A 13,942-nucleotide genomic window follows, 5' to 3' on the forward strand; every position below is an offset into this window, starting at 1 on the left:
TCTAAAGTGTAGTAACTGTATTTTGTAGATGAATAAATAAAGTATTCTACTGGAAAGTAACTTCAATCCCTCTGTGTCCACACCCCCAAGCCCTTCCGAAGCCTGGCAAATAGCCCCGTGCAACACAAGACGATACAAACTAGAACATCCAGTTTGGATTCCAGTTCTGCGCTGATCCCAGCTGAGGCATGGACTGGGCTATTTCTATTCCCATGAAATTCCCTGAGATAAGAGTGAGAGGGCAGGAAGGTGGAGAGGGAAAAAACAGCCAAGGTCTTTCTCTCTCAAAAAAAAAGTAACTTCAAAGCCTTTGTGGAGACAATTCTCTAAGCATTACATTTAAGCACCATGGACAGCACAATCTTATAATGGGATTTTCTAACAAGATCAGCAACTTTGCCAAACAGCTGAGAATAACATGCATTTACCCTGGCAAAGTGCCTGTAGAGAGCAATGAAAAAACTAAAGGCTCCTACTTACTATGTTTGTAATTGCACCTCTTCATCTGCCTGATATGGAATAAAAGTCACAAGCTTTTTTTTGCCACTATTTTGGTCGCCAATATTGCTATAGCTTGAATTAGTGTCCACACACACTTATTTAGTTACAAATGGCTGCTTGGCTTGCAGTATTAGGTGACATTTTATACGGCTCGACAAAACCAGCATTTTACTCGGCTTCTAAAATTGTATTTTCAGCGGCCAAATTCCAGAAGACAAATTGATTACCTTTGAGGATGGAGCCACCCTGATGTATTTTAGTTTTAGATGTCACATCAGACATTCCAGATTTTAGTGATTAGAATGCCCTGACTCTCTTACCCCTTGCCTTGAGCAGCTCCTATCACCCCTCCAACCCCCACCCCCACTTCTAGAAACAGCTGTATGAACACTGTTATCTTTTTGACTAAGTAACTTGCTGACAAAAGCATAATTGTGACAAACTTAAAAGACCTCGGCGTAAAACTACAGAAGCTGTAATTTTGTTCTTTACTAGATTTATAGCACTTGGATCTTTCGATGCATCTCAATATTGGAAAATTATCTTGGAAGTTGGCTTTATTATACCTCAAACTCAATCTCATAGAACATAAGGAAAAATACTAAACATTGTAGAAAGTGTAACAATAGCACGACTACACATGATGTGACAGGTAAAATTCATACCTTACATCCTGCCCCACAGGTTCCACTGGTACTGAGCAATTATGACAAAGAACAATGAATGAGCATGACTTAGTTTTACAAGATACTTGATATCAAACGCAAGATCTAATGACATTTTTATCCACTACACTAATATATAGCCAACATTTACACTGAATCACAAAATATTATCTTAAAAAAATTATTGCAAAAAAGGTACAAGTAAAATAGATTGATAAATCTACGCAATAGGTTATTTCTTTGTGAAGCAAGACGGAGAACGGAATAATCAGTAGATATAGGTTGTATATAGGGCATCGCGAGGTCAATTGTATCAAATTAAAATGTAATTGCATTGGTTAATGAACTTACAGTAATAAAATTAGAAGCAAAATTATTCTGAAACTCCATCATTCCAGTAATTAGCAGTTCTTCATTACCCCCCAAAAAAATTACAGCAAATTAAAGGCACAGTCACACTTACTCCTAATCCCCTTTGAGCGTGTGCGCAATCTCTTCTCATCAACATCTTGACTCATCTGTAAAAGGCAAAGTTAATAAACTCTGGGATTAATTCTCACCACAACATGGCCAGTGTATATTGTTTCACACCCAGCTTGCACGCTTCATTATTCTATGGCGGGCTCTTCAACTTAAGTTGGACTAAAGCCTTCAATATTTTAAAAGCAGAAATTGCAATTCTGTATGCGCAAATGGGGCAACAACAGAAAACGCAATTAATTTTTATTTTTAGTGCAAATTGCCATTGGTGACTTAGTTTGCAACTAACCAGTGGAGCAGGTGTAGGGTTCGGCTGCAATTCTATTTATTAGGCTTTCAATACACTGCTCTTCAGAAATTTAATGCTCTCAAAGGCTTTTTCAACAATAGACTTATTACTTTTCATTACTGGGGCCTAAGTTCAGTTAAACCGCTGTTTAGCATTTTATTCACATATATTTGGAATTTGGCAGCTATGCAAATATGCAAATGCACTGTGACTTGGCAACTGCCTCTTTCGGCAAATAAATTATTTAAAATAAATGCCACATAAAATCTTACATGTAGCACACATGATCCGGTAGATTTATAGGCAGGTCGATTTAGCAAAACCAAACAAATATAAAAGGGTGCTCTCCCAGTGAGGGTAAAATCAGCTGAGAATTAAGAAGACGTGGTTTTAGTAAAGAACACAGATAACCAATGTTTATTTTGACTGCCTTTCTGCATCAGTAATTCGATATGACAAACTTTGTGAATACAGAATGGTTATGCTGATTTGAATTCTGCTGTATGACATAATAGCTTAAAGCTATTATCCCTTTTTAAATGAGTTTGCACGCCAATTTTAAAAAAGTTAACACAAATCAGCTGATTCTTTTGCTGTGGTGTGGCTGATTTAGGAGGACTGTCACCGAATGCAATTATAGGAATAACAACAACAACAATTTGCATTTATATGGTGCCCTTCACATAGTATATCTCGGAGGGTTTTACAATGGCAGGGTCAGACTCAAACAAATAAGAAACAAATAAATGAACAGAGGAAATAACAACACAGCAAGTAAAGTAAGACCATGCAAAGATATTTTAAATTTAGTAGTGTTCAATACTCTGACCATAGGTCCGACAGCAGGTGCAGTTGAGGAGATTGTTGATTTTTAGGCAGGAGTTAAAGAAAATTGGGGAGGAAGGTTTGAGACAGAGGGCAGAGGGAGGGCATTCCAGAGGTTAGAAGCTTAGTTGTTGAAAGCTTGGACACAGATGAATTTAGACTTAGTGCAGTATTTGCAGTGATTGGAAGCCAAGCTTCTACATTAGCAATCGGAACCTCTGGCCTTAAAAGTGGAGACTTCTACCATCACTTACATTAGCATATGAAATTATTTTATTGTTCGAATCTCCGCAACGTGAAAGGTTTATATTGTGAGCGGGATGGAGGGGCAATGGGGCGATTTTTGTGTGTGTGTGTGTGTGTATGGGAGTGGGGGGGGGGGGCGGGAGGGTTAAATGTTTAATTTGTATCCTCCCTCCCTCCCAAGTCTTTCCACTGATTTGAAATGAAACGAGAGGTTGACATTTTTTTGGGGGGTGGGGCGTTCTTTTCAGTGGTAGGGATGGAATCGAGAGAGAGGGGCAGGGCTGTCCCTGTGTTTCCCTACTCTTATCATTTGTGGTGTTTCCCTCCCTCCCTCCCTCCACCACAAACCTGACCCAAAATGGCTGCCTCGTTCCTATCCTTTTCATGGACTCTTTGTAGTACTTTCTTAACTACCACCCACCCTCAGCCCAGCCACCAACTTCATCCCATCTCCTCTCTCTCCCCCCCTTTCCAATCTAAAGGTGTCTAGGTTCCTGTAACTTAGTGGATAGAGTGCTCGCCTCGCAAGCGGTTCGATTCTTGGGCAGGGCGAAACTTTAGGCAAGTTTCCTTACTCCACACACCTCTGTTTACCTAGGAGTATGTAGGAACCCGGTTGTTAGTCGATTGGCAGATCGCATTTCTGGGAGTAATAATCCCTTCAAATAAACAATAATAATTATATATTAATCATCACTCAATCCACTATTTGTGAGGACACCGCTGTGTGCAATTGGCTGCTGTATTTCGCACACAAAATTCACAGTCAATCCACTTTACAGTATGTTCCGTGAAGCGCTTTGAGACATCTTGAAGACGTGAAAAGGCGCTATATCAAATGCAAGGATGATTATTATTATATCATCATAAATTGTCACCTTGCTGCGCTTGATGCGGTCACTGCCGTCTGTTTCACAAGTGCTGAGGTTTTCGGCACCTTGAGTCCAAGTCTGATTCAGCAGCTCACCTCTAAATTCATTTTCTGTGTGATTTAAAGCAAAAACATTTCCCCACCCGTTAAAACAGAACTAGTTGATGGACAATTTCTGGTCAACTTGACACTGAATCTGAAAACCTGCCAAGCTCACTAAAAAAAAATGCTTACTATGTACTGAGTAACATGCAACCTAGCTATCTGGCCATCAGTGAGTGGCACAGCTGTTACTATCTGAATCCTGCATAATATTAATGAGATCACTCATCTCTTTTTAATCATTCTTCCAGCTCATTGTACAAATGATTGAAATAACATTTAAAATCTTTATCAAGCAATAACATTTACTAGAAACTTACTCACATCATTTGACAGTTGTGTGACTAATTCTGGAACAGATGTCTGTGTGGTAATGGGACCTTTAAGGCAGCGTTCACAAATTGATCAAATGGTACCACAAAAGAAAACTTTTCGAGACACTCAAAACTTCTTCAGACTTCGATGAAACAATTTCCCAATGTGTGTTGAAACTTCTTTGGCATTAACAATTTAAAGAAAAACAAATCAACCCTGCGTGTTACGTGTCAAAGATACATGGGCACTTTTTGTGCTACTTTCCAGTTGGTTTTGAGCAGTTGAACCTTCCATTTTGTTAGATCACAAGATTGGTTTGAATGAAGAAAGCTCTTTGGCCCATTTGATCTCAACCTTGCAGAACACCCAGGCTCTGATCTACACACACCAATTGGAGTGGCGTCCAAGTAGTTATTTTGGATTACTTCCTGCCGTGGACAGAAAGATCCATTTGCAATGCTTTCCTCCGCTTAAAACAATAATAAATCAATCAATCATACTGATATTAAGATAGTTATCTAAATCTTCATGAAGAAGTGTGTCAAGATACCGAAGATTTCAATTTATGCCAGTAATTCAAGAAGGAAAATAGTACAAATAATACTCATAAGCAGAGTTCTGAACATCAAACTGGACTTGGTTTATCATTGACTGAAGCACTGAGTAAACTGTAGAAATGGCTACAGTTACTGTAAATCACCGGTTATACAACAAAAGTCACCATAACTTCAAGGGCGCTGTTTTTGAGATTACAAACAGGACAAAATTATCCTTCATGATAAATACAAACCAATACCACTACACTACAACTTAAAACAAACTCCATTTGATAACACATTTGCATCTGCTCAGCCAAGAAGAGGTTGATCTAGTGATCAAACATACTCAAGGCAATAATAGGATGAATGGCAAAAGAGGAAATCTCAGGTCCCAGATAAGTACGATGCTAAAATACTAAACACAGTGTGCGCTCACCATATTATGTACAGATAATGTATAGCAACAATTGTTTTTTATTATTAAAAACAAAGATGAGAAGCTAAGGCTTGCAGTACAGCAATTCATTAAAGAGCAGCAGAGTCCAAAAGAGATGTTTAGATGATGCCAAGATCGAGTTTAAAAACCTGGAGGTTGTAAGGGAGAAGAAAGACTGAGGACGTAAGAAGTTGCATAGGTGCATAGTCTGGGAAAGTTAGAGGAGAAGACAATGCACTGACCTTTCATTTCAACACAGTGAGGGTCCAAGGAGAAGTGAGAGCATGTGAGATTAATCATTTAAAAATTGAGAAGAAGGGAGGAAAGTTTACAGAAGTGGCGAAAACAGGAAGAATAGAGTAGGTCACGTAGAGTCGGTTATGTCAGTGACAGGAAGATGGTCAGAGAAGAAAGGTTCACTCTTTAGAAATAGAGTTTTCAATATGCTGTAGATCTGACAGCAGTTGCAGTGATTGTTGATTTTTAGGCAGGAGTTAAAGACAATTGAGAGGAGAGGTTGAGAAGAGGGTAGAGGGAGGGCATCCTACTTTTTTGCAGCTTGCCCGGGAGTGCGAGAGAGGTATTGGACAAATCTCCAAGGATACAGGACTTGAACAAAATTGTTTTTTAGAGCGAGTTGAGAGTTGTTAGCGTAATAGAGGAAAACAAGCTTCTCAAAAGCTGCTTTAACAATGGAGATGTGACAATTCCACTTTAGACCATTTGTTGAAGACCAGACTACTGACAGACAAAGAAGAATTGAGAGCAAAGCCATTGCAGTCAGAGGTGGTAGCAGTTGGTCAGGCTTGCAGGACTGATGAAGGGTTTGGATTGCCCCGTCCCTTTTCAAGTGACACAGATTTGAAGTCGATTTATAGAAAGGCACTATGAGAGAAAGGTTATTTATTTTAAAAGAAAGATAATCTCACTAGAAACATATTAGACCTACAGTCTAAGGGCTGCCTAAGTTTTGGGGTTTAAAATTATGTTGACGTAAATGTTTGAATCAACATTTCACTTTGCTTTATTTCATTTGAAATAATAATAATCTCTGCATTTGGTATAGTGCCTTTCACATCAGGAGAATGTCCCAAAGTGCTTCATAGGATTTACAGTAAAGTGGAATGGCTGTATATTTCTAGTCGAAGACAGCAGCCCAATTGCTCACAGCAATGTCCCACAAACAGCCATGAAACAAATGACCAAATTTGTTTCCATTTCTTGTCTATAATTCCATACAGATTACTACCAAAACAACACAGATAAATCCATCTTCTCTGTATAAATCCTTGCAATCTTATTTTAGCAAATCTTAGCAATATTTTTTATAAAACTTGTTGAAATTCATTTTCCAAAAGCATACCAATTAATCAACTTTCAAAACAATCACTGGATGCATATGGATTTCCGAAAACAAATGTATGGGACTTATCCAGAAGTGAAAATGAATTGTTAGAAAAATAGTCTATTCTCCGTTTAAAAGAATCATCATATCAATAAATCAATCAACTGAACTGAAAATATAAATCTGCAGCCTGCAGATTCTTCTTTTATACTTTTTTTGGTAACAAATAAAAGATGGTCCATGTCAGCTTCTGTCCTATTCTTTTGCCTTACTTATTTTCCCATGTGAAAATACCCCTCCATACACTTTTCTGCTGCTTTTGCTCCCTGTTGTGAAGCACTTTTCGAGAAATCACTACTTCTACGCTGCATATGGTTAATTTCTTGGGTGAAACAGCAACCTTTTGCTGCAACCCCATCTGTTCCTTTTCCCATGAACACAGGGAGGGATGAGGACACAGCTGATAACTGCCTCATGCACAGATGTGAGCACTAACAAACATTAAACAAGCTCTGCTTTATCAATTTTTATGGCTTCACCCCCCTCCTCCCACCACCACAATCTTCATTTTTTGTTGTGCCTTTGTGCTATTTTACTATTCCACGTAGCCTAGTTACTATCTATCCTTGTCTAAGTAATCTATTTACATCTTCGATTTGATGTGGGAGACAATTGGAATCAAGTAGTTTCCTACAGTTTAACAATAAGGCAAGTTCTACTGCAGAATAGATCTACCAAAAGTTTGTGTGAACTGTACTAGACTGAATGGAAATTTGTTGTGAGCTTAGCTGCTAGAGATTCAATGTAAAGCTCGTCCAGATGAATGTTAAAAGGTCAATTTTTCCTTCAATAGTGGGCAGCTGGTAGCCATTTTCATTAACACATCAGTTCAGAAGATCCATGCATCCATGCATACACGAGTTCTATTGTTGAACATGTTTTTTGCCACATATAGATTTATATTTGGGGAATCCAGGGACACAAACATCTGAACTGAAACATCCAGAAATGAGCTAGAGATATTTAGTGAACATTTCAGCTCTGATAAATAATACACTGCCTCACTATCCCAGCCAAAAAACAAAGCACCATGAGACACATGATACAATGCTGTCGGGCCTCTTTTATTTAAGAAATTGTGATTTCAAAATATATATAATGTAATATGATAACCATGATAACTGTTTCAATGTTTGATTTTATTCTTATGTCTTTCAATGTTTTATTTTCTTGTTCACAATTTACAGTTACCATTTTGTGTTTTTAGCAGATTGCTCTAAGTTTAAACTCCACCAAGGCTGATTTTTAAAGAAACTCTGAAAGTCCATGAGAAAATCCCTTTACTTTCAAAAGTTTCTTGAACTGAATCTTGGAGGTAAAGTGCAATGTTATGAACCCTGGGTTTAGCCTTTCAGCTTCTTGTGAGGAAATGATTACAGTCTGACTTCAAACAAATATAATGTAAAATGATCTTTGTGTAGTTTGTACTGTATTAATAACCAACCATCTGTACATTGTAGCCAAGATTTAGGTCAGATTGTGGTAAGTTGGATTGTTTAGGAGAACCTGAGATAAATGCTGGTCAAACTGTTCTACAGTATAGCTTACTCTGATAAACAGGGAAACAGAATACCTGCAACGTGCACAAAAAAAACACCTTATAAATCAACTCAAATGCATCAAGGTACTTAGGTAATCACGTGATATACATCCAAAGTATTAATAGAAGTTCTAGAGGTCGGCACATTCACCTTATACACTAAAAACCTTATTCTGTGGACCAGAATAAAACTTCTTGTACCGATTGCCTGTGGGAACATTTTAGATTACAAATCGCTTTCCTCGAATTAACAACAAATGATCAAATGCAAAGACATTCAGAAAAAAAAACACAATCCTTTGTGCCTCTTCCTGTGTTCTGCAGATTTCAATTTGAAATGTGACAAGTCTGATGAGGTTAAACAAAGGCTTCCTGCTGACTACACTTACAGGCCATGTGATCCTTTTCTGGTAAATGTAAATGGGGTATTTGCAGCTTGCAGTGGATATGACAGTACAGTAACACGCTTTACATCTCATCTTGTATTCAAAAATGCTTCAAACCGTTACATGTAAGTAATTAATATTTCAAATCAGAATAGAAGACACCAAATGCTCCTTGAATAATTTTACTCTCAGCAACTAACTGTAAACCACCTTTAAAGTGTCAGGTTACCATGACTTACACCGTGCAGTCAAGGAAACATCCCTTTTTTCTATTAAAACAGTTTAAGACGGATTTTCCAAAGACGGGAATACACACACAGTATTTTTAACAATTTGTGTTTTTTTTAGGAAAGCACTCTCCATCAATTTAAACGCAAGTACACAGAATAATTGCTTTTATTTTCTTGGCCCGGATTGTGCTTATTAATAGTAGTGTTTCTCGAGGTGGAGTGTATTTCACTAATTTCTGACCACTCTCCCAGGAAAACAAGAAGCTGCTTAAAACAGCTGGTCTATTCTCATAGCTAATTGCTTTTTCTCTCCCCCCTCTTCTCTCTGGATCTTTATTAAGTCACCTGTTCCTGTCACTGTGTAATCAATGATAGAAATCAACACTTTCCCACCAATCACGCAAACAAATCTGAGCAGATCAGGTCTGTGAGAACGATTGCACTAAATTGTCTGTCAGCATTGTGCCCATTTTGCTAAACAACGTCAGATCCAAACACAAAATAATCAGGACGATGGGCAGAGGGACTGTAAACCCACAGCTTGAAACTATTATTTGACATGAGCAAGACTTCTTTATAGAGTAGCTTTTGTCACTGGAACACATTTATCGTGCAATTCTCCAAGTCAACAGTAAAGAGTGAGATGAATGGCTGCAAGAATTAGAAGTCGTGATTGTTTTTTTTTATATAAAGAATATTTCGCAGAAAAATACGACTGTGCAGTTAGTTCCACACCAGATGCACGAGGCATGCCTTCACAGTTCAGGTTCAAGTGAAACTTTAGGAGGTCTAAAAATAAAATTAAAATGCAACGTGCAATCCAATTACGTTAAATCTTATTCAGAAATAAATATTACTTTTCCACCCCCAGAACGATTAACCCCAAGTAGCACTTAAAGGGAAAAGTTCCATCAGGCAAACTACTTTTCTTTGTGCCACACATCAAGGTATATTTTTTAATATATATATATATGTATACACACACACACACGGTATTAAAAAAAATTCATGTCAAATCCAAAGAGATTTTCCTTTGAAACGCCACAATATAAAATAAACTCTGAAACAGTTCCATTAATCTTGATTTGCAATGAACCTTAAAAAACATGAACTGGATGGACAGAGGAAGGGAAACAAAGCAGAAAAATGCAAAGGAGCGAAAAGGACCAAACACGACTCTGGCATCAAAGGCAGTGCCTCTCTCCTACCCTCTCTGCTCTGTTATTTTTTTGATGTACATATCACCAAAAAAAAAAGACTGTTTCATCGATGGCCTTAATTTATCAAAAAAAAAGTCCCCGACACGCAGAACATCCTGAAAGTCGCACCAGACCTTTGCTTCTGCCTCCCGTTAACCCATCACAACACTACACACTACATAGTTTTTTTCCTCTCCCATCACCAGGACTCTGATAGTTCAAACACAACAAGCAGCTGACATACCAAAACAGCACCACGATATATTTTTTTCCTCTCCCTCTTTCTCTCTCTCTCTCTCTTTCTCTCTCTCTTACCCTCTGCAGTATACAGATCAACTTCAATCTAAAGGGTTATTTCTGGCGGTGAAAAAAAAGAACATGATTCCCGACTTAGTCATTGTTTGAAAAAATTAAACTGACCACATATGGAAGAAGACGATGATGATGGTGATGATGATGGAGAGAGATGAGTGGTGGTGGGGAAAGAGAGACAGACAGACAGACAGACAGACAGCTCCATCGGAGAAGGAGCTTAAAGTGCTGGAAAAATTCAACCTGAAGTGGCTTTTCTTGTTGACAAACAGATCAACTGTGTCCATCCAAAGCTCAGAGGAACAGGAGGATGGGTGGGGGTGGTGGGGAGGGGAGAGGGGAGTGGGGGGGGGGGGGGGGGGGGAATCCAAACACTTCTGCTGGGATTGGGCTGTAAATGAATAACCTCTGTGTGTGTGTGTGTGTGTGTGGCAAAGCTGTCCCAGTTCAAACAAATTGTTTCACCCCCAACCAGACCAGAGAGGACCAACCAACCAACAGTTACAGTTCTCTATCCATCAGACTTTCAGCAAGAGGGCAAAGCCAGAGGGGAGAGAGAGAGAGAGAGAGAGAGATGGGGGGCGAGCTTTTTTGTGTGTGTGTGTGTCTTCCTTTGTCAGTGTAAGGAGGGGGAGGAGGTGGAGGAGGTGGAGAGGAGAGAGAGAGAGAGAGAAAACATTAATATTGACTTACCTTTTTTTTTCCCCTCTCCCCCCCCCCCCACCCACCCCCCCAACAGCTATTGTCCACCTCGGTGAAATGACATCACGGGAAAAGCAAGAAGGCAAACCTACAGCAGGGGCTGGGCCGAGATGGTCCCCGTCTGAGCAGGAGACATGTGTGGCTGTATTAAATATCTGAGGCTCCAGTGGGTGCAGAGTGTGATTCCGGCTAAAGACTGTGTGTCATTTACTTAATGACCAGCCTCATTAGTTGGATGGCACAAGGAGCCTTGATGCATTTTTCTGTGTAAATACACTACCCACAAACCCTTGGGGTTGCAATATATCTGTTTACTCTATGAGGGGAGAGAAATGAATTTACTGTAAACTCCCTAATAGGCGGCTCCCCGGCCATCCCCACAGCCAACAACATGGAGTTCCACCTGTCCCAACGCCTACTTTTTTTTTTCCCACCCACCACCCACCCCCTTACCAAAAAAAAAGAGAAACCTGCCTCATGAGGTTTGAGCAATCTAAGGCGTCCAATCCCATTAAAAATTGTAACAGGACCGAGATTACCCACTTCAATTAAAAACAAAAAGGTTGTTGATGTCAGAACTGTCAACCTCCCTCCTCTCTCCAGACTTGTGGTAGAGTCCTAGGATTCCTATTAGAAACACTATAAGCAGCCCAGGATATGGCAGATGCCCCAGGTTATCCAAGCTACTTCCTTTGTTGGCTTCAAACCTTATTAGAAGCAAAGGACAGCAACCATTCATTAAGATCATTGGAGATTTGCATTCAAATGCCATTTTCTATCTCACTTTACCAGGTTGTGCATAGAGTAAGCTTTCCACAAGCCAATCTCCTCTTGCCAAAATTCTATTAAATTCTTATCTCAGAGCACCAGGCAGTATTATACATTGCACTTCTTTTGTTATGCATTATGGCTGAAATCAATCAGCAGTGTCTGGTGTGGATCAGCTGTATCGTGGCTTTTTTAAAAAAATATATGTATATATGTTATGTGTGTGTGTAAAAAAAAAAGAGAATAACAAAGAAACAAACAGCCTCGTAGACACCACAAAGAATCCACCCCAGCAAGTGACTTTCACCCAGAGAACACCTCTGGGAAGTGTGAAAAACTTTGTGAATTCTGCAACCACACTTTAAATCGCAGTTCACAACTGTTTCTGGCGGAACGGGAAGCAATGGGAGAGAGAGCAAAGGGCAGAACTCCTGAACGTTATAATTCTTTTTTTTTCTTTTTTTTTTGGGGGGGGGGGGTTTCAGAAAGGAATGCTTAAATCAATGCAAGTAAAAGTAACATTCGAAAGAACATGGAATCAGCAACACCCCCCAATCTGCACCAATCTACCCTCTGCGGATGAGGACGTTGGGGTGTCGTTAAGTTTCAGAACGACTGGAAGAGAGTTTTTTTACAGAGTGGATACCATGGACAGCTCCTCTCAGTCACTGAACGATCAGCACAGGACAAAGAACATAGTTTTCAGCACTTTGGCAAACTCTGGGGAGTTCTGCTTCCTGCACACAGTCTCAGTTTTCTCTTTCCTACCGAAAGCACGACCTGAATTGTCAGCTCAACACTGGCAATGCGATACGACTGAGTTTAACTCCGTTTAACTCAGTTAACTGTAAGTTTAACTCTGGGCCACGACTGGAGTCTTCAAGTGAAAACGCCGCTGCACTTTTGACGCAGTTCTTTGGAAAACATTTTAAACAGTTTTTAAAAAAATAAAAAAAAAGTTTTCAACGTAACCCCAAACTTTTCAAAAGCTCAAATGCTGTTCAGGTTTAGGCTAATCACCATTTGCAAGGTTACTAGACAACATCAGTGGTTAGTTATCAGGTTACGTTTTTTTTCCTGTAAAATAATATTTAAGTACGTGGTTATGAATTGGAACAGCATTTTTTTGGGGGGGAAATCAAAACTTTTGCCCAAATCGTACAATTTAGACTTAACCACTTATCTATTATTTAAACAGAAATTTTACATATAGATTGAAATACAATCCGATCACATCAGTACAATACGAGAATTTAAAACGGTTTCATCTACACTGTGATTCCACAAGACTTTATATCTGATAGATCTTTAATTGAACAAAACTGTTAACGAAACCGAATTCAGGTTGCTGTTAAAACTATTTTCAGTTTCCCTGAGTGTTAATTGGAATTTTTTCTCCCACATAGCGGACAAGTTCACGAACTAAAAAAAACTTTTCACATAGTCAATGAAGGGAATCTCCTCTTTCTCTCTCTCTCTCTCTCTGTGTGAATACCAGCTGGGATTGAATTCATTTTTTTCCTGTTCGTCTTACAGCAGACTTTGAACCTATGCAGATGGGCAACCCTAATGCACCCAGACTACAATTAGTCCTGTTGTATGCTGAATGCAAACTGGTCAGCATTAATATTGTATATGTAACAGCTGAGTGTTTGGAGTGAAACCTGCCCTTGGCAGACGCTGGCAGATGGAGCCAACACACAGAAACTTTTTAATAAGCCTTCAGGCTAACATTGTCTTAATGATCCCTGTTAGGGGCATACCAGCATCACCGAAGAGTACAAAACTTCTTTGTCTGATGCCCTGGGACAAAATGACATCCCTTTGCCCTTTTTTTTTTCAGTGCACACACACATACACACACGCAAAAAAATAGCTTTTAAGAATAGTAAAAGTATTTAAAAACCTTCATGCCTGACTGCACAAGGTTTGGCAGGTGTTTCAGGACGTACAGGGCGGCCCAAAAGTCATGATTACCGTTTCTTTTTTTAATAACAATTACTTCATTTGTTCATGTTTTTAAGACTTGTTAGACATTGTAATGGTATCACAACTTTTTGGGGTCACCCTGTGTGACTGAGCACCGCAACATTAATCTATTCTGCTAAAAAAAAAGTTGTATTAGAAAAGC

The 13,942-nt window shown here is 39.1% G+C and overlaps 1 protein-coding gene across 1 annotated transcript in view; it reads right to left on the reverse strand.

Moving 5' to 3' along the window:
* The window catches only part of LOC103186296 (myelin transcription factor 1), a 38,958-nt gene extending 27,904 nt beyond the window's left edge, over positions 1–11,054 (reverse strand). Inside the window, exons 1-4 of the mRNA XM_042341962.1 lie at positions 11,035–11,054; positions 3,885–3,988; positions 1,630–1,684; positions 1,167–1,197 (exon numbers count right to left, since the gene is read on the reverse strand). Coding sequence (XP_042197896.1) covers positions 1,167–1,197; positions 1,630–1,684 — 86 coding nt within the window. The 5' untranslated portion in view covers positions 3,885–3,988; positions 11,035–11,054. The remainder of the gene's footprint in view (positions 1–1,166; positions 1,198–1,629; positions 1,685–3,884; positions 3,989–11,034) is intronic.
* Positions 11,055–13,942: the final 2,888 nt, after the last annotated feature.

This window comes from Callorhinchus milii, unplaced genomic scaffold (genome assembly GCF_018977255.1).
Source record: "Callorhinchus milii isolate IMCB2004 unplaced genomic scaffold, IMCB_Cmil_1.0 Scaffold18, whole genome shotgun sequence".
Classification (NCBI taxonomy): Eukaryota; Metazoa; Chordata; class Chondrichthyes; order Chimaeriformes; family Callorhinchidae; genus Callorhinchus; species Callorhinchus milii.